We start from the raw sequence: 24,203 nt of genomic DNA, 5'->3' as shown, positions 1-24,203 counted from the left end.
AGGGACTGGAGAAAGGTGACTGTGAATGAGGAATAACTTAGGAATCTGGTGTGTTAAATTCATCATTGTATATTCATAATTTTTACGTGGACCCTCAGAATCCAACTTGGAATGTACTTGTTGCTCCAGTCCATGAAGATACAATTTTGTCTGGTAACGGTATTTCTGAGGACTGGACTTACCAGACCCACTAACAGATATCTTGTAATGAGGCTGTAAGTACTCAAGAAAACAGGCAAAATTAGATGGCAAATTTCTTCTGCTGTCATGCTGTATTTATGACCTGCTCTGCTTGCTAGAAATAGCACTTTTTTTTTTACCCGTCTGGCCTTGGCAATAACCATGTATAACAGAGGAAGTGCCAATGTAGTGTTAGTTTGACATTGTACCTGTCTCTGGGACTGAGGTCCCTGAAGAGGACGCGTCCTCCTCCTCACTGCTCCAGCTGTCAGGCTCCCGGAGACAGTCTGCCCTCTTTAAAGATGTACTGCGCATGGGACCAAAGGGAGATTCTCGCCCATTGTGAAGCCTGTAATAAAGGAAACATTGATATGCACAATAACATCACATCTCTTAAACAGAATAACATCCAATGTTGAAATTTCCAGAAAGATGTTAAAAGATGAATGCATGCAACTAAAAACTAGTGAAGATAAATTGGCTGTGTCGCACATAACTTTGAAGAAGGTTCTAGTCTGGCTCGGAACTTGCCATTCTTATTACTACAATGTTCCTGGATAATTTAGAGACAACCATCACTTTCAACCATGTCTGCCTCCAATATTTTAAAGCAAGGGTGTATTAACATTGACCCACAAAGTTCAGATCCATGCTTGAATATCAGGATAACCATAGACTATGTAAATGATTCCCATCTAGACTCATGCATGTGAATGTACCCCCTTTGGGCGGTTTCGCATCTTCCAGCCCCTATGGGCCAATGTTTGCCATCCCCTACCATACGATGGCACCTGCACCAATAGTGTGGAGCAATATAGGGACTTCAGAAAAATACTGTTACTTAGAGTCTTTACTAATCTAATAGCCATAGATCAGGGCTGTCTAATGTAGGTCAAGGAGAGTGGTTTCATCGCATAGCAGATTCTCCGTTAGTTACAAATGTTTTGTGTACATGTATGTTATGGATATACTGAACATCTGGAAAGGATTCTGTCCTCCTGGAACCTTTGTTGAACACTACTCCTCTAGAGCGACCCCTTTCCTGAACTCTTATACTCAATAGCTCCAGACAGTCATCATCCAGCTACTACCTGGTATGCTCCATGGAGGCAAATTCTTACTTAGAATCTAGCACAATTCATGACTTTGACTGGCACATTCAGCCACCTATTACCGAGAGTAAAAGAGGGGCTCCAGAAAGAAACTGCTCTCATAGACTGGAGATGCAAGAAGCATATTGAATCTAGAGAGTTTTTGACATACAAACTGCAGCAAACTAATTGAAAAAATAGGACTTCCACTTGCATGTTAAAGCAGCAATGAAACACAAGTCAGTCACAATTGAATTCCCCTCAAAGTAACTTGCCACAAAATGCCTACTATTTCTAAGCAGGAGTATCTACCGGCTTCCATCTGGTTTACAATTTGGAGTAACCAAGTTATTTAAGTGAGACCTCCCATCGGCAATCTGGTATACTTACCCACAATCTGCAATACTTGAAAAAACTCAGATCGAGACCTCCAACCTTCAGTCTAAAGTAAATCAGGGGTGCATAATGCTGCCACTAACAGACTTAAGACACCAAGAAAGCCTAGAGAGGCTACCCAGTGACATCTTGAAGTGATGCTGTTCTTTCTTTACAGGGGCTGCAAAGACCTCTCTTGTCTGAACCTCAGATCAGTGGCTGTGCTTCAAATTCAAGTACCATCCAGCTGCAACCCAGGACAAAATGAGTGGTTCTTCTTAGCAGAAAACGGATTTTCCTCTATTATTCTCTTACATAGCAGATCATGTATTAAATATTTTTGTACAGTACAGGTCATACAATCGCAACATCATCCATTTAAATCCCAGGATAGGCATGACCGCGTACAATACATCACTTATAAGCAAAAGTTATTATTTTACTACTTCTACAGCTTCTTTGTCAGTTACGGATGTTTCCTTCTTGAGGTCTTCAGAGTGATCAAGTCTGCAGTTTATATGCACAGCCCAAATCTTTCCATAACTAGAAATCCATACTAACCACATCTATGGCATTAAGTACCTTAGCATTCTTGAAGGTGCCTGCATTGTGGCTCTGCGGTTACCTCCCATGGTGCAGCAGCTTCGCTCTCCATGAAGACAGTCAATTTAACATCACTTGGTATTCTATAGAAATGTACCTGCTTTGGTTATCCCCAGAGCTATGGTGAATCTGGAAAGGCGATGACTCACTCCGCTGGGCTGAGTTTACTTTGGAGGAGATACGTTTCGTGCCTGCACTCTAAGAAGATACAAAAAAAACAATAAAAGGATTTAATAAAATAATGGAATTCATATTTACGCTCCCATTATGGGTTGCTCTGAGGAGGATCCCCATTCGGGATACCACTCTATGCAACTTCAAGTGGTTTTGTGTTTCTGGGCCCGAGATTAATGGGTACAGAAACATCGGAGAGTGGCAAGGGCTGAAGGCAGAACACAGCCTGGCCCTCCCCTCCCCCTCCAGCAACAAGGTCTGGAGCAAACAATGGCCCACGCTGCCTGGCAATAGTCTGACATGGCCACACATGACTTCTCACCCCCCACTATCTCCCCCCTGTGTCCAACCTCTTTCGCTGAATTATTTATGACCTGCTCGTAGCAGGTAGTAAATGTCATCAGTTAACTCACTGAAATGGACAACATTAAATCAATCAAAACCCGCCTAAAAGGACCCAGTAATTCTGAGGCTGACAGGTTATTCCGCTTTCTGTGGAGTTTAACTCAGGATCTCCATTGACTTGTCTGGAGATAACAGTCAGAACAGTTAATTCTGGCCCTGGTATCACCACAAGGAGTAAACAGGGAACTCGTAACTCAACACCTTATTCTGTAAGGATTAAGCAGTTCTTTCATTGGTCCCAGAGAAGAAATCTCAGCATTACAAGTTGAGGACACAGATCAAATGAACCCTGCCATATTTATTACCTGTGAGATTTTTGCAGTGGATGCTGGTTCACTTCCAACTGTACTTCCCATGCAGCGTCCCTGTTTTCCATTGGCTGCAAAACATAAGTGAATTTTTTTGTTTTTAATGCACAAAGTAAAACATAACTCCTTTGATATTCTGATGCCCAAGGTCCCCTTCCTTTATAACTGGAGTAAAATTCTGCTGTTTCATACAAGCTCAGAAAAATGTTTTCAAAACATGCTTTCAGTTAAAAAATCTGAAGGTTACATCTGAATATGTGCCTCCCCTTTCACTGGCAAGGGTGAGTTTTGCAGTGTACTTGGAGCAAATACTAAGGGCCTTATTGTGACTTTGGCGATCTCAGAGCGGGGTTTCCACGCCACCGTCACGTTCCGAGACCGCCAAAGCTATCAACAACTGCCCATCAGAGTATGACTTTTAAAGAGTCTGTTGGACAGTTCTTTGGAGGTTCAACGGCAGTGTCTTCGAAAAAGGCACCGCAATGGGAGCGTCAAAGGCAGTTCCTGCAGTGCATCGACTGTCAAGTCCATGCCCTTCATAAACTTGGGGTGCATGCACACATGGGGGCACAACATATGCCTCCCTGAATGCACCCTATAGCTCAGAGGCACAAGGGGGACCTGTACCTTGTTTCCCTCACGCCACACTTTTCATGGCGGTCACACTGCCATGAAAAGTGTGGTGGTGAGGGAACTCGTAATATGCGGTGGCCCTGCCAAGCATATCGCAGCATCAAGACGGCTGCAACAACGCCAGGGATCTCTGATCCTTCCTTTATAACTAGAGAAAAATCCTGCTGCTTCAGACAAGCTCGAAAAATGTTTTCAAAACATGCTTTCAGTTTAAAAATCTGGAGGTTACATCCCAATATGTGTCTCCTCTGTCACTGGCAAGGATGAGTTTTGCAAAGGGCTTGGACAAACACTAATGGCCTGATTATGACTTAGGCAGTCTCGGAGCGGGGTAGTCACGATGCTGCGCTGCTCAGAGACCGCCAAAGCCATAAAAAGCCACACGCCAGAATAAGACTTTTAAAGTCTCTGACAGGCAGTTCGTCGGTGGTCCCACGGCAGTGCCTTTGAAATAGACACCTTGATGAGAGCGTAAAATGCAGCTCCTACAGTGCATGGACTGTCAAGTCCATGCCCTGCAGGAACTGGGACTGCATACATACAGGGGGGCACAACATGTGCCCCCCTGAATGCACCCCATGGCTCAGGGGCACAACGGGACCCTGTAGGACCCCATTTGTTTCCTCACCACCACACTTTTCATGGCGGCCGCACCGCCATGAAAACTTTGGCGGTGAGGAAACTCGGAATATACTGCGTCCCCGCCAAGCATATTGCAGCCTCATTATGGCCGAAACATTTCCACCTCGTCAACCAACTGGACCCCAGCACGACATCCCTCCTGGACAACCTCCACAACAATGGACTCTGCCAGATCGTGAGCGAACCCACGCACTCAGCACGACACACCCTCAACCCCCTCTTCACAACAGGAAACTCCATCACCTTCAGCCACACCACCGAACTCCCATGGACTGACCATCAACGCGTCCACTTCACCTTCAGAACACCCACCATCCACAGACACTAGAATCTGCTCCCACGAAGAAACTGGACCAGAATCACCGACGACCAGCTAACCTCATCACTCTGCAACTCCACCCCAACCATCGCGGAAAACGACAACGCCAACACCGCAGCCCAAGCCATGCACAGATGGATCTCCGACAGCGTCAACACCATAGCCCCCCTCAAGAAAAACAACAACATCCACGCCAAGAAAGCTAAATGGTTCACCACCGAACTTCGAGAGTCCAGACGCACTTGCCGCCGCCTCGAAAAGGCCTGGAGAAACACCAAATCCACAGAAGCCCACAACAACTTCAGAGCCGCCACCAACGCCCACCACCAACTCATCAGAAAAACGAGGAAAAAAGCGATTGAAGACAGAATCGCCACTCATGCACACAACAGCAAAGAACTCTTCAACGTCATCAAGGAGTTCGCCCAACCCACCAGTGAGTCCACCGACATCCCTCCCTCACAAGACCTCTGCGAAAAACTCAGCACATTTTTCCACCACAAAATAAAGAGCATCTACGACAACTTTGACGAGGACAACCAACACACTGAACCCTCACCAACCACCCCGACACCCTGAAGCCAACGATCGACAACTGGACAGCCCTCACCACCGAAGACACACTGAAGACAATGAAGTCAATCCACTTCGGGGCACCCACGGACCCCTGCCCCCACCACATTTTCAACAGAGCTGCCGACACCATCGCACCCATGCTCTGCCACACCATCAACCGCTCCCTGGCAACCACCTCGTTCCCGGATGACTGGAAACACGCTGAGATCAACCCCCTCCTGAAGAAACCCTCGGCGGACCCCACCGACCTAAAAAACTACAGACCCATCTCCCTGCTCCCGTTACGAATGAAAGTCGTTGAGAAAGCCATCAACAGCCAACTCACCACATTCATCGAAGAGCACAACATCCTTGGCTTCAGAAAAAAACACAGTACAGAAACCGCCCTCCTCGCCGCAACAGACGACATCCATACCTTACTGGACAAAGGAGAAACAGCAGCCCTCATCCTCCTCGACCTCTCAGCTGCATTCGACACAGTCTCTCATCGCACCATAATACGCAGACTCCATGACGCAGGGATCCAAGAAAAGGCCCTCGACTGGATCCGCTCCTTCCTCTCCGGCAGAACGCAGCGGGTCAGACTCCCCCCTTTCCTCTCGGACCCTACACCTACCATCTGCGGAGTCCCCCAGGGGTCCTCCTTCAGCCCTACGCTCTTCAACGTCTACATGGCTCCGCTCGCCCCCATCATCAGAAACCTGCGGAGTCAACATTGTGTCATACGCAGACGACACCCAACTCATCCTCAGCCTATCCAACGAACCCAACACTGCCAGACACAACTTTCGAGAAGGCATGGAAGCCGTCGCCAAATGGATGAAAAACAGTTGCCTACAACTAAACACCAACAAAACAGAAGTACTCATCATGGGCCCAAACCCAGACGCCTGGAACGACACCTGGTGGCCCTCCGCCCTCGGAAGCCTGCCCACCCCCACGGATCACGCACGCAACCTGGGAATCATCCTGGACTCAGAGCTCAAAATGGACTGCCAGATCAACTCCGTCTCGTTCTCCTGCTTCCACACCCTCCGCCTCCTACGTAAGACCTTCAAATGTATCCCCCTCGAACACAGAAAGACCGCCACTCATGCCCTGGTCACCAGCAGGCTCGACTACGGCAACGCACTCAATGCCGCAATAAACAAAAACCTCACCCGCAAGCTACAGAACATCCAAAACGCCGTCGCAACACTGGTCCTCAACCTTTCAAGAGACTGCCACATCTCCCAGCACCTGCGCACACTCCACTGGCTCCCCATCAAAGCTAGAGTCACCTTCAAGATGCTAACCCACGCTCACAAGGCCCTCCACGACACCGGAACAGCATATCTGAATAGCCGACTCAAATTCCACACACCCCAAAGGACCCTATGATCAGCCCAGCTCTCCTACGCCGGTCCCCCGCACCAGAAAGACCAGATCAGGAGGCCGCTCCTTCTCCTTCCATGCAGCCAGAGCCTGGAACGACCTTCCGCTCCACCTCAGACAGATAACATCGCACCCCATCTTCGCAAGAAAACTCAAAACCTGGCTCTTCAACAGACCCTCTCCTTGATGGACTGGAACCTACGAACCCCCCCCCCACACCCCTCAGCGCCTTGAGACGCTTACAGGTGAGTAGTCGCCCTTAACAAACAACTGATTTGATTTGATTTGAAACACCGCCAGGGATCTCTAAACCCTGGCGATTGTGGTGGACCAATGCGGTCCAACTGCCCAATTTGTAATGGAGCTTCGGACCGCCGGTGCAGCGGTTACCGCACGGCCACCATGGCTAGAGCAGTTTGATGGACTGCTGTAGTTATAATAAGGCCCGAAGAGTTCCAGATTCACCCAGAAGGTGTTGCTTCAAGCTTTTATTCCTTATAAATCTGTTTTGAACACAATATGCAACCAAATACAATAAAATAAGGAGCTATCATGCTAACCAAGCTTCAACAAAAAGTTTTCAAAGACCTTCCTGACTAAAAGCATCTCCTCAAAAAACTGAAACTGGACTGAAATACACACAGAAAGCACAAGTAGAGGAATACATGGCTACCATGAAAATATATGAACTGGGTATGAGCCCTTGAAAAAGCACATTCTTGTAGTCTAAAGAAAGAAGGCAAATTACACGAAGGTAAGATTACAACACATATACTAAACAAGTCCTTGAGTAATGAACTCTAAGAAAATAACATTCTACAAAGAGGTCTGAGAGATACAATGGTACATCTTTCAAGAGGATCTTGATTGGGAAGGGGAATGTGTTCGATATGTGGTACATCGATCGTAAACCTAGAGGACTTAGGGCCTGATTTATATGTTGGTGGAAAGGGTATGCAATGGCAATAGAGCAATCTTTCCACCAACATAATTTTCCGCCTGCCCGATTTAAATGTGGGCAGACCTTTAATGTAATGATAGTGGAGACTACTCTGTCTCCCCCATGGAACACTTCTCTGATGGCCCGACAGTGCAAAAGCATCGGAGGCTGACCTCTATGCCCACCCACCTAATTTAGATGGGAAGACATACAGGTCAGTTTTCAATGCCCATCACTGCCAGGAAAATCCTGGCAGTAAGGGGCAGTGAAAACTGCAAAATGCCCTCCTCACAAGGGAGATAACTCCTATGCTAAAGGGGTATTGTTTTTTTTTTCAAAAATAAAATTCAGCTTTGGGGTTTTGTTTATAAAAATATAAATTGTAATTTTCCATACGGCTCCTTCATAATTGTCAGAGCTGTATGGCAAAGTTACAGCACATTAGCAGGAACTACCTTGACGAAGGTTCCTGTAAATGTTTGAAATGTCTGTCGGCCCAATGAACATTTCAAAATTTAGCAGTCAGGACCTCCACAAGAGCGACGGAGTCATTCACTCCTTCACCCTGACCGAGGACGGCCAGACCGCCAAATATTAAATAGGGCTCATAGTTCTCTCTCAACAGATACCAAGAGCCAAATAAACATATAAATTAACAAAAGAATCATTTGCTCAAGAAGAATGAGACCTTGGTTAAAATACAAGGGTCATAAGAATCTGAAAATGTCTTAGGGATACCTGAATGAACTGTACATAGATCCACAAAATCTATAGGAAACATTATGTTAGTTTCACCAACTGAAAACGTTTGTGAAATGCTTATTCTTCCTATAGAGGTGATAAAAATTATAATTAACTTTACAGTTTTCAGAAAGTATTTCCATTTCACTATTTACCATAGCTGCAAAAAGGGTTTGGATAATAGAAATCCACACCAAGTTAACATTACAATCAAGGATAGGGCTTTATTGATGTAAAGGCATTAATCATGCAAAATATTAATATTCACATATTAATTAGCCATCGATCTTAAGACATATTAAAGTACACAGTAAATGAAGAACAATTATATTTACAAGAATTCAAAAAGGAAATATAAATCAACCAAATAAGTGAGAGAATATTAACTATAATTAAAAAGGTTTAATGTAATTCTCTCAAACCCAATGATAGAACCTCAGTCACTTTCTTTTGGTTTTCCTTCAAATCTTTAAGATGGATGATTCTTATCCAAAGTGTTTAGGAGTACAAACATTAGCCTTCGGGGAATAAGATCTCACATTTATGGGCAGATTTAAGTCAGATGTGGGAGATCAATCCTCAACCCATTTTTGAACAAGGAGAGTCAGGATACTCATTTATGGATGAATTTATAGAGGTTTGTCGGCTACTTCAGGAAATAAGTGTCCTGGGGCTGAGCTGAAACTGAAAGCATCTTCCTCTTCAACAAAGGTGTGAAAACCAAGAGACAGAACTGCAAAACCATGTCAGGACTATGAAAACCGGAGCCACATTACTGCTGTTCCTGATCTACTGAAGAATTTTATGAATGAGAGCCATAGAAATAACTCACAAAGGTAACTTTCACTTGCGTGTACAATTACATAAGAATAATGTAAAAGGCAAACCAATCAAAACTAGCAGCATATTCATATTGTGCAATAACTCATTCTACGCATGGATAATCTTCTGTCATAGGCATCTGACAAATTAATCTGCATTTAGACAATGCAAATGCTAAAAATATTTTTTAAAGAAGGATACACAAGGCTAAAAGGCAAGGAAACCTCACAGCTGCTCTCACAAGATCCAAGTCAGACTGAAATATCAGGATCATAGCCTGAATGTCCTGGAGGGAAGGCCCTGAACTGTAGAATATCCAGGACAGCTATAACAAAAAGAAAACTCTGCAAAGAAGCCCGGTGCGATCATGGCTTGTTGATCATGAACCTCAATGGTGTTAGGTGGTTCGTGGTCATCTGTAGATAGTCTACGACTGCCTGTGGCGAGCCTGTCTTGAACAGTGAGCCGTCAAGGTAGTGGAAAACTGGTATCCCTGACCTCTAAAGATGGACAGTGACCTCCACCATTACTTTCCTAAACACTCGAGGAGCACTGGTGAGGCCGAAGGGGAGAAAAGGAAACTAAAAACACTCTTGACCTAACATGAATCACAGGTAACGTCAGGAAGATTGCAGAACATGTATATAAAAATATGTGTCCTACAGGTCCCAGAATTCCATCCAGTCACTCTAGTCCAGGGTAGGCCAGACCAAAGAAAGCCTGCATGAGTATAGTAAAGTTTTTCTTCAGTAGGAAGGTATTCAGAGGACAAAGGTGGGCTGAATGCCTCCATCCTTCTCCTGCATGAGGAAATAACAAGAGTAGCAGCTCTCCCTTGTTTCCAAGTCCAAAACCTTCTTGGTGGCTCCTTTGGAAAGTAAAGCTCACACCTATTGCAACATAATTGACAGGCATATCCCTGAGATTCGCTTTGATGTGGGAAAAGCATTTGTAAAGTAGAAAGAGAGGGTAGGGCACAGCCATACCGAACAATCTGGAGGACCCATCTGTCGGACGTGATTGATTTCCACCCTGGGAGAAAATGCTTTATCCTGTCTCCCACAGTATAGTTGAATGACATTAATGGTAAGCTAAAATAGCTTGGTGGCTGTTGCTGAAGGTCAACGGAACTGACCCTTGAAGGCCTGCATATTGTCTGCTAGGTTCTCATCCTCAACCTCGAAAGGACTCGGTGATTGCAGCAGGGACTGGGGAGACTGATGTTGCCCATATGCCAGCCCACGAGAGTAGCCTCAGAATTTCTTAAACTGATGAGGAAACTGTTTGCCAAGGGTCAACAGACCCAAAGAGTGTGCCATGACCCTTCTTTGTATGAAACGTTACATATCAGAATCAGCATTTTGCCGAACACGGGCTGGTGCCCACCGCCCTAATCAGTAACATCAATGCCAGCACGAGTCATATTTTTGCCCATTAAGTGCTTGACTGAAACGGAGCAAGGGCTTAGATGTGGCTTTCCAAAGTTGTGAGACTTTCATAAGGACATCGATGTTAACCTCAATAGTGGATAGCTGTAGGTCTAGGAGCTCAGCTGTCCATCAAATTATCACTGCAAATGATGTACTTTAATCCACTGGAGGTCTGAATTGCGAGTTCAACTATGTATCGCAGGAAGTATTAATCTCTCTGGCAGCTTGTAAGTCCATGTATAGATTGTCATCATCATAATGCAAGGATAAATCATCCCCATCCACATCATCAACATCTCTGGGTGGTGGCAAGCTTTGGGGAGAATCGGAGCCAAAATGATAAAGGAGCCTCTGATAGAGCCTCTACTCTAGTAGGGGCAGAGGATTAGAATAAGGCTATATGGCTTCCGGTTGTGCTTTAGTAATTTTGTAGCACAATATAGGTTGGGATCATGATGAATTCAGCTCAGAGTCAGACATCAGAGCCAGAATTAGATCCTCCTCTGGCACGGGTGGCATCGGTGCCGGGGTCAATGAGGGAGGGACCAACGCAGATTGTGGAGCTGGTTTGTAGGTTTGTAATGGAACTGGTATGGAGCCCATAACAGGACCAATATGGTTAGATGCTGCCAAAGACAGATCCTACTGAGGGTCCCTGCAGATCTTTGGGATTCAATGGCATGCCAGAGGGAGTTAGAAGAGTACCAAATATTTGCAGCATGGCCTCCTTAAAGGCTTTAATTTTTGCAGTGTTGCACAAGGCCTGGGAAATTTGGGTTGTACCAGGATCAACTGTGAAATTGGCTCTGCAGCTGGAGGTCTGGAACGAGACCGACACATGATGCCCTTGTGCCTTCTCTTTGGATGGAGAGTGGCAGGAGGGAGTCTAGTCCCACTGGATTTTTTATGCTTGTGTTTGGACATCTATTTTGACTTACGAGAGGACTTCCACCACACAGTTGACCTCTCACCGGACCAAGACTGAATCAGTGCCATCAATTTGGTACATGAGTTGGATTTACATGAGCACCACAACTTCCTCTTTTGTTCCAGTCATCCATCTCTAAACCTCTGACTCCAACCATGCAAGTTTATAGAGACAAGGCTAAAGCTGCAGCTTTATATGATGCTGAAATTTCGGGTGAGGTTAATGTTTCAACAACAACGCCTAGTGAGAATCATTTTGTAAAATCACTGCTAAAATTTCCCAAACACTAACTACTCCCCTCTGGTATTGGGCTAAGGGATATGATAAGGGTTAGAATGTGGTGTACTCCCAAGTAGGCTTGCTATAGAAATGGTCTTATGGAAGTGGTAAACCTGAATAGATGTGTTTCCTCAGCCCGGTTACGTCATGTGAAACACTGGTTTATTCAATTAGATCTGGATGAAGTATGGAACAATGTGGCTTAACGCTGCCTTGTAAATTAGGCCTCCTTTCCCGCTATGCTTAGCGTGAAAGGGGTGGACAGTAGGTATTGTGGTGGGCATTCCACTACAACCCACATTGATTTAGACGCTGACCCCTATGTACAAGAGCAGCATACATAGGAGGCAGAGCCAAAATTAAGACCAGGGAAAACCTGGTCTTAAGTTGGCGAAATGAAGAGAAATTCATTATGTCTCCTCGTTTTTGCTTTTTCCATGTGTTCTGCCTTGTGCAGCACACATGGGAAAAGCAAACTGCCATGGATTGTTTATGTACAGGAAGGTCCCCCTTCCTGTACATAAACAATCTGTAAATAAAATGCAATTTTGTGACTTTCATGTGTGCTGCATGAAGCAGCACACATAAAAGTGACAAAATGGCATTTTAGGATTGTTTATATGCAGGAAGGGACACCTTCCTACACATAAACAATCCTCCCCTGCACGCAGACACCCTTGCACTATGGTGCAGGGGCGCCTACGTTGGCGCTACACTGCTAAGTGTAGCAACAGCGCAGGGGGAAGCGCAAGGCTGCACCACATCCTTGTAAATACGGGGCAGCCTTTCGTTTCAGAAGTTGCGGAGTGAGGCTTTAAGCCATGACGGCTAACGCCTCACTCCACCACTTCCTCGTGCATATGCCCCTCAGTTTTTTGGGGATGTTCAAGTAATGTTGTGCTTTTCAAAGAATAGGCCAGATATTAAGTACTTAGCTTTAAAACAATTGCCATGGCGGGCAAGATGGCCAAGCAGACGTAATCCGTCTCGGCACCCGGTCTGTGCCAGATTCTTGGGGGAAAAAAGCAGCGGCAATAAGGCACCAATTCCAATGCATTGGCCCTACGATCGGAGCGTGCAGAGAGCCCCAACTCGATAATCGGGAGCCAGGAACGAGGCTACATGGCCGTTATGCGGGGAAGCTTCTGAGTTCACTCCCGCAGTGGCAGCCATCTTAGGGGCTGCATCGGCGCACGCCAACTTCGTCCTGCACCCACACAGCGGCGACCGCGAGACTTGGTGCACACTCTAGACCAGCTCCCTTCAGCCTTCAAACAGTAAAGTAGAAAAGTGGTGGCGTGATTACTGGCAAACGGCAGCGCGGCGGAAGAATGAACTGAAGGGCCGGCCACCAGAGGATCGAGGCGTCAAGGTGCATCACAGGTGCGTGGAGGGTCTGGTGGAGTGGCTGATCCTGGCGGGAGAGGAGAGTGGTGTGGGGACACATTAGGACAAGCATACGTGGGCAATGTGAAGGCAACAACCTAGAGAGCCCGGGAGGACTTTATCAGCACTTGCGTGACTTGAAGATGGCGGGCGGTCTCAGTGCATACATTGCGCTGGGATCCCTACACAGCAGGCACTGAAGAGCGCGGGGGATCTTTTGTTAGGGCCCCCACACTACACAATGGATCCTGCAAGAGCACCTGCCAGGAACCCAGGGAGAATAGCGCCTGCCCCAATCGCCACGACAGTGGATGCCCGTACCAGAAGGTGTAACGAAGTTGGCTCCACGGGGTGACCCTACATCTCAAGTGCCTTCGAAACTAGAGCTAGCGGAGGAGAGGACGACAGAGGTGTAGCTGAGCCCAGATTGGGGGCAACACCCCTGGCGCAGTCGGAACGCACCACAAAATCATCCCTCGATGGCAGTTTCAAGCGAGTCACGACTATGAGACCTACAACCTTGGTACCGCAGGGCTGAAGAGCGCACTTCCAAGCACCAGGCCAGTTTCATGATTCTTCCTCGTCGGGGCGAAGGACACAGCGGGACTCCATCGGCCTGCTGGGGAGAGGGGAACGGAGAGAGAGGCTGAGGACCGCCGATATTACATACCGGCCCCCCACAGAGGAACCACCTGGTGCAGCTACGAAATACCCGATCAACGGCAGTGGGATCTTCGCTGGTCCCGCCTCTATGCCGCCCAAGAAAACGGTATCCAAAGCCACGACTACGGTCTCCCATTTCTTTTCTCCAGCAGATAAACAACTACCAGCGGAACGGGACGACGATACACATACCATGGCCTTCGCTAAAGAAGACCTCATGGCATCCCTGCGTCATTTTAAAGCAGAGCTAAGGAAGGAGCTCAGCCAGGACGTCAGGGGCTCCATTGATCAACTGAAAAGCGATCTCACTGAGCGCCTGGAGACCCTCCAACAGTATGTGGACTCTGTAGGGGTCAGAGTGGTGGAACTGGAGGAGCAGACCCAGGAGGTTGACAAACGCACCTCCAACATGCAGGATACATTACACGCCCTACAAGATCAACTGCAACAAGCCCAACTGAAAGCAGAAGAGCTTGAAAACAGGGCACGAAGAGACAACCTGCGTATTCGCGACCTGGAGGAGGGGGCGGAAGGTCCCGATCTAGAAGCCTTTCTGGAGGGCCTATTTGCAGAAATCATCAGTCCACAAACCCTAAAAATCATGCTCGAACTAGCACAGAGTTGGTGGCCCCCCGAGCGGCGAGCGGAAACGAACGAGAGATATCCTAGCAAAATTCCACTCCTACAAGGTGAAAGAAGCCGTCCTATCAGCTGCCAGGAGAAAGAATACAATCTCCTTCCAAGGACATACCTGCAGCATCTACCAAGATGTGGCACCCACAAATTTAGCGAGGCAGCAGCAGTTCAGGCCTATTACAGCTAAGCTACGAGTAGATAAAGTAAGGTATCCCTGGACTTACCCGTTTGGGCTGAGCTTTGACTACAATAACAAACAACGCCACATAACTGACTTTAAGGAGGGGAAGGACTTGCTGGGGTCACTATGTCCGAACCGAAACCCACATCAGGCAAACCACGAGGAACCAACCGAGATGGCTCACCCACAGCGAAGTGGTCTATGTCCTCGAAGGGGAATCACAACTGAGAGCGATGCCAGGCCTTTAACTGTTATAGCCCACATGAGCTACGGACTACATTTCTACACCTAGGCAGGCGGACCCACTCAACGAGAGGACACTGTATGACTGCAATCATTGGATGGAACAAGGCTGCGGGAAACAGTACGATGCTCAACAGTGAGAACTGTATTAACTGACAAATGTTGCTACTTTAGCTCCCCCGAGGGGGGTGAGGATGGGAAATCTGGTCACGCCAATTGCCAACACACCTGAAAAGGAGGTGTCATCTAGTGTAGAGGAACCATTATCTACTCGACACATGTTCATGTTGGTAACGTTGGGGGTTGGGGTTTTCTTTTTTTTTCTAGGTTTGTGGGAGGGTCAAGGGACTTGTGGTGGCCTAACTTACACATTTGACACAAGGACGCTCTTATAGATGCATATTTAGCATGGCATGCTTGCAGGGACAACTTACTCTCACTTTCTACTAAGGTGGTGCAAGGCAACTGGTGCTCTTGGTCGGGAAAAGGGAGGGGAGGGATTCACTTGGTTAGATGGCTCTCACTATAACATCGTGGAATGTTAACGGCCTCAAATCCCCGTAGAAGCGACATAAAGGCTGGAAGTACCTAGTAGATCACCACTTTCACATAGTGGCTCTTCAAGAGACGCACCTATAGAGGGTTGACGAACTAAGGCTCAAACACAAACAATACCCCCTTATATATAGATCATCGGCACATACTAAGCAACGGGGAGTGACACTCCTCTTTCACACATCGATGACATTTCAACCATTGAAAGAAGACAATGAAAGGTACAGAGTACCTCGGTGGCAAGTTGGCCACCTGGTGTGTACTCAAGGTAGTGAGGAGGTGGGGGATACCTCCTTTTGGAACTAGGACCCTCACACACCCAGCAAGCTAGGTGTCATGCTTCATCGTATGGGTCTGCTCGTCGTCGGGGCGGCGCGACAATGCTCGACGGTCACCCATAAAGGGGCTCTTTTTTGGAGATCTTTAGTTCCTTGCCGTATAGGTGCTATGGGTGTGAGGGGGGCGTGTAGACGTGGTGTGTGGATTAAAACAGGCCAGGGAATCCTTTGTGATTATTTTTATTCTGGAAAGGTCCCAACCTGACTAAAAAGGGAAGAGAGGGGGGCCACTATTTTGTTTTAATGTGACAAAAATTCACTCTACCCCCAGATGGTCAACCCCCTCTCTTGGTACACACCAGATGGCCAACTTGCCACCGAGGAACTCCGTACCTTTCATTGTCTTCTAGCTTAACTCAGGGAAAGTATGTTGGACCTCTATTAAGCCCTAGCTGTCCCTCTCTTTGTTGATTCATTTCAACCATTGGCCATCCAGTCAGACAAGGAAGGTAGGTTGGTCATGGTAAAGGGCACACTCAGGTGCACACTATGCACCTTTATCGCAGCTTATGCGCCTAATACGGGCCAATCGAGTTTTCTCAATAACTTACTAGATAAAATAGATCATTTCGCGGAAGGGCCAACGATCGTACTGGGGGACATCAATCTCACCTGGCAACCTGACTTAGCACTCACCCACACAGATCCAACACTGGTTCCTTCTCTGCAGATGTAAAGCAAATAATGCTCGACTCCTGGCGTACCCTTTATACGCAGACTAGGGTTTATACATTCTATTCCCACCTACACTACACCTATTCGAGATTGGATTAGATTTTCATTAGTCAAAGACTTTTGGGCATGCTCAGGGAGGCCAAGATTTTCCCCCTATCCATCTTGGACCACACTCCGATCACGATCTGTCTGCAGTGGGGAACTTCTTCAACTCCTATACCAAAATGGTACTTTCCAGTCTCTCACACATGGGATCATGTGTTGCGAACGGAGCTGCGAGACGCAATTGCAAATTACTTTAAAGACAACAGGCCTGAGGACACCTCTCCGGGTATCAACTGGGATGCATTCAAGGCAGTTATGCGGGGAAATTGTATAGCGCTTAATTCCACCCTGAACAGACAAAGAACACGTGAACGAGAGGGCCTAGAGACGATCTGGAATGGGCGGAGCAGGCACACAAAAAGAATCCTACCAGGGCATCTCTGCGTTCCGTTACTGTGCTGCGGGTTAAGCTAGCCAAATAAGGGAGAAACGTGAGAGGGAATACATTGGGGGTATACAAAATGGGAATGCGGGGCTTGTTCACGCTGATAACAGACAAAGCAGATCTCTTTGGAGCCTTCTACAGGACACTCTACACTGAGGAGCCAAGGGAGGCAGAATTACAGGATAGCTACCTCCAGGCTTTGCGTTTTCCCCGAATCTCACAAGACACGAATGACAGACTTACGGCCCCAATAACCACTGAAGAGGTAGGCGCGACTATCGCAGCCCTTAAACTCCATAAGGCCCCTGGGCCTGACGGCCTCACAGCCTATTTTTATTAAACTTTTGCCCCTGACCTCATACCTCACCTCACGCGACTCTTTAATCATATGGCGGAGGTGGGAGAGGTGACCCCTCTATGGCCAAGGCGGTGGTGACGGTCATCCCTAAACTCAGGAAAAAGGCTCATCTGTGTGCCTCCTATAGGCCTATAGCACTCTTAAATCTGGATGCGAACCGGATCCAAGACTTGCTGCCAGATCTAATCCACCCTGATCAGTCTGGCTTCAAAAAAGGTCACCAATCCCACGATAATATTAGACGCACCATCCATCTCATTGAAAAAGCCACTATAAGGGAGATCCCAGCGGACCTCATGGAGCTGGATGCCGAGAAGCCCTTTGATCGGGTGGATTGGGCATTCCTCTTTCGCATACTCGCAGCCTTTGGTTACGCAGACAAATTCATTTGCATGATTAGAGCCAACTACATACAGCCCCGCTCCAGGGTACAGGTCAATGGTGTGCTGTCGGCCCCCTTCCCCCTTACTAGAGGCACTAGACAGGGGTGCCCTCCGTCGCCCCTGTTGTTTGCGCTGAGTATTGAACCGCTAGCAATGACCATCCAAAACAATTTGGTGATTACAGGGATACCCTTTGGAGGGGATACTCACAAATATCGCTCTTTGCGGACGATGTGCTTTTGACACTCACAGATCCCTCATATTCACTCCTCCGCCTTGCAATTAGAACTCGCAAAATTTGAGGTCGTAGCCGGCTTCAAGGTCAACCTTGATAAATCATACATACTTAATCTTACGCTCCCTGTTGCTGAGGCACACAAAATCCAATCCCAATCCCCATTACAATGGGCTTGCCGCTCCCTTCAATACTTGGGGATTCAGTTGACGCCACGTGTGGACGAGCTCTACAAAGCAAATTTACTGCCCAACCTTCTCCAAATTCATAATGATCTTAAGAGATGGAAGCCCCTCTTCATTTCCTGGCTTGGCTGCATCCACGCGGACAAAATGACGCTGCTACCCAAATTGCCATACCTTTTTCAGGCCCTGCCCATTGAGTTAGCGACGACCTTCCCACCTAAAATCAAATCGCTGCTTACACGATTCATTTGGCAAGGAGGGCGGGCTCGGTTATCTTTTTCCATCTTGTGGTGTTCTCGAGCGATGGGAGGGGTGGGTTTGCCAGATATAGGTTTATATTATAAAGCTGCCCAACTGCGGATAGTGACAGAATGGTTTAAAAGAGAGTCGGAGAAACACTGGCTACATATGGACAGGGGTGTTGCGGGGAGGACGATATGGGACCTCATTTGCAAACCCAAGAAAGATCGGCCAGTGAATGCATACATTAGCACCCCCACGTGCACCGTACTGAGGGTATGGGACTCTTTGACCAGAAGTGAAGGGTGGACCAAGTTTCCGTCCCCATACACACCAATTCACTTTAAGCCAGCCTTTCCACCAGCTATGCAGGAAGGACCCTATGATGCTTGGAGAGAGGGAGGCTGCCTCATGCTTGATCACTTATGCCACAACCATGACATCCTCACCTTCGATAGTTGCAGACAGGAACTCCATTTAACCCCAGCTGGACATTTCCACTACCTTCAGCTTAGGCATTGGGCTCTCACCCCTTACATACATGACGAAGCTACAAGGGAGAAAATGACCTTTGAGAAATATGTGAGAACAGTGGGATCAATGAAAGGAGTCATTTCCTTTCTTTACAACCATCTACTCTCTACCACACATGCGGCCCGACCGCGGTACATGTCCATGTGGGAGGAATGTTGCAGCGGGACATACAAGATGGGGAATGGACAGCACTCTCGTCCGATATCTCAAAATGTAATCACTCCTTAGAGCTTAGGGAAGTACACTTAAAAACCCTAATGGACTGGTACCAACACCCTGCCAGACTCAAGCGAATCTTCCCAAACACCTCAGATAGATGCTGGAGGGACTGTGGTTTACTTGGTGACTTCCAGCATATTTGGTGGGATTGCCCCGCCATACGTCCTTTCTGGGAAGAAATCCTAGCACAAATTAAAACCATGTTGTGCTATCCCATACCGACCACCATGGAAGGAGTCCTCTTAGGGATACGGGACCCCTCCCTTGAACACCAGACTAGAGCTGACAAAGCCATCATGTGGACTTGCATAGGAGCTGCGAAAGTAACAATCGCGGCAGCGTGGAAGAGAAGGGTGGCTCCCACTATCTCAATATGGCACTCATGGCTTTGGAAACTCCTTTGTCTAGAAAGGATGGCGTACATCTTCCGCGACGATTATACAAGATTCGAATATAAATGGGGACCGCTGGTCGCCTCCCTTACTCGTGGCCTACCACTGGCAGTGTGCCCACCATCAGTCAGAAATATGCACCTCTTCCAATTTTAACAGTCTACACGCATGCCCAGTCGATAATCTGGCCCTCATAAGCAGGGTCGCCACCACTTACCTTGTTGTTGGGAGGGGGAGGGGTATAGGGGCTGGTGGTTTATTTTTATTTTAAAGGGTTTTCTGTTTGGGAGCACCTTCCTGGTTGGGAGGTCGGAATATAATTTTGTCACGGCGAGAGGGACGATGTGACCACAGCTCGGTGATGCGGACACTCTATGCCTACAAACTATCTGAAACTGTACTGAACACTATAGCTTTTCTTTACCGACTGGCACGGACATGTCTGCTCCCTCGCCCCTAGCCTTGTTCCTTCTCGTGATACCATGAATTATACTCTTTGATATTGATACTCCTGTTATTGTAATGAAAGCAATGTCTATTCAACAAAATGCTAATAAAAATATGTTTGAAAAAAAAAACAATTGCCATGGAAATGTACTATTTTTTTAAATTTATTTTACAACCTCTACCACCACTTCAATTAGTAAGATTAACTGTTGTATAATGCACTTATTATAAAGGTCAGTTCCTGGGAATTAGAGGTAAAATGAACTCAGAAGAAGGCTCTTATATTTGGTATATATTACCAGGGGGATTTTTTTACAGAGGTTTAAAAAACATCTCACACTTAAGACAACTGGCTTTTAGTCTTTTCCAACTCAGGAGCCACTTGCACTTATCGCTCAGTACCGAGTACCTAGTTCCCGAAACAGCTAGTTTCAACAGATGTACAAAGAGATGTACTTGGAAAAGGTCTATTCTTTGTGTGAAAATTAACAGGAGCCTGATAAACTCAAAAACATACCTCACAATTATGGATTGTTGCTAAAGTAGGAGAAATCTTCTTTAGTGCTGTAATGACCTTACCTCGGGCTAATAGGTCATCTAATTATGCAGCCACTCAGTACTACAGCTAGGTACTTCCACCTGGGATGTGTGTTGTTATCCCACACTCTTTTTGTCCCCAGGGAATCACAACGCGGTCGTTACAACGACCGCGTTGTGATTCCGCATACCATTACTCCGCAAGTCGTAACAACGACTTGGGGAGGGGGGGGCGCTGGATGTTGGAATAGTATAATTTACTATTCCAACTCCAGTCTGTGCGGACAGTAGGGAAGGTGTTGGATTTTAAATCCAACCCCCCCCCCCCCGCAAGTCGTTGTTCCGACTTGCGGAGTAATGATATGCAGAATCACAACGCGGTCGTTGTAATGACCTCGTTGTGATTTCCTGCGGGCAAAAAGTTTTGTGGTAAACGTTGTTTACCTTCCACCTGAGGACAGACATGTAAACATATGTAACTCCTGGACTTTCATCCTAAACGGGAATATGATTTTCACAGCAGCTCTGAAAAGCAATCTAATTCTTGGTACACTGCCCATTTTCTTATAACAATATCTGGGAGCCTGTGTCATGCAACCGATTGCAGCTTGTGATCCAAGTCCCTTCTGACTAGATACAGGAAGGACAAGAATAGGATGTGAGCTGTTGTAATCTTGTAGTGATAAATAAACTGCACCAAGACTGAAGTAGATTGTGAAGAAGTTAAATCTGAGTTTTAATCTGGAAGCTGAATATATCAAGTTGCATGCAGCTCAGTGGGGACGGCAGGTACAAGTGAATCATAACATTCTGTTGCACACTAATACATTCTTATTACCTACTATCATTCTAGCAATGGAACATCACTTAAAGAGATACACCATTACTACACATCTCCATTCTTAACAAAATTCAACAATAAATACAATAATAAAAAAAATAAAACAGAGGAGAATAAACAAAAACAACATACATTCAAAAACGCACAAAATCATCAAATTTCTTGGGAGTAATGATGCGTCTACCAAATTTGCTAGATTTGTTTTCTACAGTGAAGTCTTTTATCTCCTTTCTACTATGCGTATCCGAATCTCAAACATCCGCCTGATGCTGCCCTTCAATCTCCTCCAAACCAATAGGGGGCTGACTACACCTACTATCTTGTTCCCGAGGAACATCACAACTTACTCTAGCATCTGAATTCAGTGCTGTTTGAGAAGTGTCCAATAAAGGTACATTGTGTGCATTACTCCCAGCTTCACTGTTACTAATCATCTCATTTCGTTTCTCAAGGGATGGGAAGACATCCATCCACCAATAATCCCTTCTCCCTTCCGAAACACATTTTTTATTAATTACATTATCAGCAGAAATCGCAATGCGACTCATATGATAGACACTACCATCATCAAGTTGCACCGTGTTTCTCATGACCTTAGTGACAGTCCTTGGTTCAGAAAACTTGGACTGTACTGTGCTAGATTTTTTTCCGCGCTTTACTCTGACTTTTTGTCCAACCTTCACACAAACCTCTTTAGTGCCATGTTTAGCATCAAAATACAACTTATTTTTGCATTGTGAATTAATAATGGATTCCCTCACTTGTTCACCATCCCAGTCATACTTTCTGCTTCTACCCATCCACCCCGATTAATTTTGCAATGGGGAAATCTACCACGCATTAAACCAAATGGACTCTCCCCAACAGTATCATGGGTAATTCTATACGACCAAATCAACTTATTAAGTTCATCATCCCAATTCTTGTTGCCTTTATTTGCCAACTGTAAAATGCCTTTAAGGACTCTGTTCGCTCTCTCTAACACCGAATTTCCCCTAGGGTGATACAAGGCTGTGAACTTCTGTTCAATGCCTGTATTGTTCATGACATTTTTCATCAAATCTGACCTAAATTGAACTCCATTGTCCATTAATATGAAAGCCGGAAAACCCGCTCTCAAAAAACATTTTCTATGAAACCAATAACAGTTTCTGTATTTACTTTAGTGACCACTTCAGCTTCAACCCATCTGGAAAATAAGTCTACTAGAACTAAAATATATTTTGTGACCCCACCCTGCCACACTAAAGGTCCCATAATATCTAGGGCCACATCTTCCCAAGGTAAATTCGGGCAAGAAAGTGAAGACATGGGGAGATTGAGTGTTTTCTGTGTTTATCAGAGCACTCACAATTAATACATTCTCGTACAAATCTTTCTATATCCAGATCAATCCTAGGCCACAAATATAGTGCTTTAATGTTCCTTTTAGTACGAGAAACTCCAGGGTGTCCTTCGAGGCCTATGACAAGAATTTTGCTTCACATGCCTAAAGGGGGTATAATTTTTCCTCCTCTACAAACAAAATCACCATCTAAACTTAATTCATCACGAACTTCCCAAAACGCTCTTAACATGGTATTGAGTTTGCACTCGTTGGACCAACCATTGATAACACTATTTTTAACCATAGATAAAATTTCGTCCTTCTCGTACTCTTCTTGCCAATCGCTTTTACGTAAACCAGAAGTGTCACTAAACACACCAGCCACAGAGAACTCACACCAGGGATCGAGATCAACCTCTTTCATGGGTAGTGAAAGTCTACTGAGGAAATCAGCTATGACATTTTTTGCTGCAGGGATATATTTCACCTCATACACAAAGTCCTGGAGTCGCATAGACATTCTAGCAATTCTTGCTGCTGCTCTAGATAAACCTTCAGTTGTGAGTAGTTTCATCAGAGGCTTATGGTCCGAACGTAACAAAAATTTCTTTCCCCATATGAGTTTCCTAAAAAGTTCCATGGCCCATACGCAAGCCAAAGCCTCTCGTTCTATTACTGAATACTTCTCTTCATTTGGGGAAAGAGAACGAGATGCAAAAGCTATGACTACCTCTTTATCTTGTTCTGAAATTTGAGATAAAACACCTCCTAGACCTGTACCACTGGCATCAGACCTAACAATGGTATACGCGTGTGGATCAAAACCCTGTAATGTGGGTGCATAAGCAATGGCATCTTTGATGCTGTTGAATTAATTCTGACACGCACTAGTCCACCCAAAAGTAGCTTTGTTTTTCATTAGTGAACGCATCTCATAGGTTTTTTTGCGCAAAGTTGTTAACGAACTTTGAATAAAATTCTGCCAACCCAAGAAAAGATCGAAGTTCATCCTTAGACTTCAGCGAAGGTGCATTGAGTATGGCTTCTACCAGACTACTTTTAGGTGTGATGCCAGAACACCCAATCTCGTGTCCCAAATAAGTAACGGATTTCTCTGCAACTTTGCACTTGCTGCCTTCAGCCACCAACCCGTTGTCTTTGAGAATGGTCAACACTTCTCTTAATACAGTATCATGGTGTTTCTTATCCTTACCCATAATTAAGATATCGTCCTGAAAGAATACAACTTCTCGAATGTGGCTGAATAGGTTTGACATCAACCTCTGAAATACAGCAGCGGCTGATGCCAACACAAACGGCATTCGTTTAAATCTATAACAACCAAAAGGCATCCAGAACGTGGTGAATTGTCTGCTACTTTTATCTAAGACCACCTGGTGATAAGTAGCTGAGACATCCAAAGTGGAAAACCACTTTGCATTATGTGTTAAGGAGAGCATTTCATCAATTCTAGGTAGTGGAAATTGGTCAACCAATATATTGTTATGAGATACCTTA

The 24,203-nt window shown here is 45.9% G+C and overlaps 1 protein-coding gene across 2 annotated transcripts in view; it reads right to left on the bottom strand.

Moving 5' to 3' along the window:
- FRMPD2 (FERM and PDZ domain containing 2) overlaps positions 1 to 24,203 on the bottom strand; it is a 503,133-nt gene that overhangs the window by 78,186 nt on the left and 400,744 nt on the right. For both annotated transcript variants that reach the window (XM_085608774.1, XM_085608775.1), the window contains exons 36-38: positions 3,134 to 3,207; positions 2,347 to 2,447; positions 390 to 529 (exon numbers count right to left, since the gene is read on the bottom strand). In XM_085608774.1, the coding sequence (XP_085464900.1) occupies positions 390 to 529; positions 2,347 to 2,447; positions 3,134 to 3,207 (315 nt within the window). The remainder of the gene's footprint in view (positions 1 to 389; positions 530 to 2,346; positions 2,448 to 3,133; positions 3,208 to 24,203) is intronic.

Source organism: Triturus cristatus, chromosome 1_2 (genome assembly GCF_964204655.1).
Source record: "Triturus cristatus chromosome 1_2, aTriCri1.1, whole genome shotgun sequence".
Classification (NCBI taxonomy): Eukaryota; Metazoa; Chordata; class Amphibia; order Caudata; family Salamandridae; genus Triturus; species Triturus cristatus.
Note: the sequence above shows the minus strand (reverse complement) of the source record. Positions and strands in the feature narration are given on the sequence as shown.